Below are 1,653 nucleotides of genomic sequence, written 5' to 3'. Positions count from 1 at the left end.
TACATTGGAATTGTGACAGGACATGCACAGGTGGGTGATGCTAGAAATGGATTTTATTTTAATGTAAATCCACCAAAAAAACCCCAAGAAACAAACAAAAAAAACCCCAAAAAAACCCTGTCATTTTTTTCTTATGATAGAAATTTAATTACCTCCAACTGATGCAGCAAAGCTTTTCCCTTTTTATTTATTTCCACCATCAGTGTAAATATGGCAACTTTAATATCTTGTTCCACCTGCTTTTGATTCTGATTCACTTCAAGAATTCTGTAAGTAGACAGCATAGAAAATAATGTTTTTTAGTTCACAAACCCACTGAATCCCCTCTACTCTGTTGCTGAGACTACAGTATTTCTTGGTCATATGCACAAATTAATACATATACCATCAGATATGTATACTCAGGAAAATTACTAGCAGAAATAGAAAGTGCAAGTAACAGTGACCTTGATAAAACTAACTGCTGGGAAATTCTAATGCCATAAGTCTGTAAAATTACTAACACGTGCCACTGATTGATAAAAATTAAATGCTTACTGGAATTAAAATTCTTGATTTTTAATGGTCTGGCACATTTCTGGAATGGTCCCTAGCAATCAAAACTGTTTAAGTCTAATTTCTATCTAAGGTAGAATGATAGCCCAGAAACAAAAAAAAAAACAAACAAAAAAAACCCAAAAAAACCCAACCAAACAAAAAAAAAATCAAAAAACCAAACCAACAATAAATAGATTTTCTAATTTAGCTATTTCAACAACGGTGGTCAATCATCTGATATGTAGCAAATGAGAAGGGTATCTGCTGTTTTTTTCTACCTCCACCATACTTAAAGACAGGCAAAGGGACAGGAAGAGTTCAGGTTGCGCTCAACATCTCGTACAGTGTTGAGTCTTCCTAGGTACTGCCTTTGAACGCTGTAGAAGGAGCAGTTACAAAGGCCTACTGCAGCACACATTTTACAGACTTACTCTTCTCCTAGGTGTGTAATACCCAGTGAATAAAGCCCCAAGCATAGAAGTATTACATAACTCTTCAAAATGTGTCACAAGCGTTATGAAAACATGAGTCACAGCCTTTCACTTTCTAAGAGGGATCTACCCAGAGAAAATAAGCATGCCGATGATGGGGAAAGAATGAAAGACTGCCTTCTACAGGCTTTATTGCCTAAATTCTGTTGCACCCAAGCTATTTGCTGCCCATTAAGTCTCCTGGCTAAGCAGAAGAGTTACCTAACACAACCAAGCCCATTAAACAGACAACAGTTACTACAGCAAACTGAACATTTTAGTATTTCTCTTTCTGGAAGGATGAAAGGAGAGAGGTACAAAATGCATTAATCTAAACATTTCAAGAAGTTACAGTGTATATAAAGTTGTCTCCTGTGTCAGTTTTAACATCAAAACCTGGTACATACCTGTTTTGGATCTGCTTCCCTGTATATTTTATGTACTTAGTTTTTTCCATCAATTTGGTGATTAGTGTCTCAATGATCACTTTCTGGTTCTGAAAAGCTTCCTCTATGAACTGGTATCTGTAGGAAAAATCAGTGAGTATTTACACATGCAAAATGTGCAGTATACTTGCTAAAAAGCAGACTGCCTTACTTACAAAAGACTTCTCCAGATACGCTGGAGGGAAAGGATGTCATCCAGA

At 36.2% G+C, this 1,653-nt stretch overlaps 1 protein-coding gene across 1 annotated transcript in view; it reads right to left on the bottom strand.

The window, feature by feature from the left end:
• Window positions 1-1,531, bottom strand: part of TRIM24 (tripartite motif containing 24) — a gene marked incomplete at its 5' end in the record, with an annotated part of 23,307 nt that extends 21,776 nt beyond the window's left edge. Inside the window, 2 exons of the mRNA XM_010021543.1 lie at window positions 153-267; window positions 1,415-1,531. Of these exons, the coding sequence (XP_010019845.1) occupies window positions 153-267; window positions 1,415-1,531 (232 nt within the window). The remainder of the gene's footprint in view (window positions 1-152; window positions 268-1,414) is intronic.
• Between the last annotated feature and the right edge of the window lie 122 nt (window positions 1,532-1,653).

Source organism: Nestor notabilis, unplaced genomic scaffold, assembly GCF_000696875.1.
Source record: "Nestor notabilis isolate BGI_N333 unplaced genomic scaffold, ASM69687v1 scaffold26679, whole genome shotgun sequence".
NCBI lineage: Eukaryota > Metazoa > Chordata > Aves > Psittaciformes > Psittacidae > Nestor > Nestor notabilis.
The sequence above is the reverse complement of the archived record's forward strand: the minus strand, read 5'-3'. Positions and strand labels throughout refer to the sequence as shown.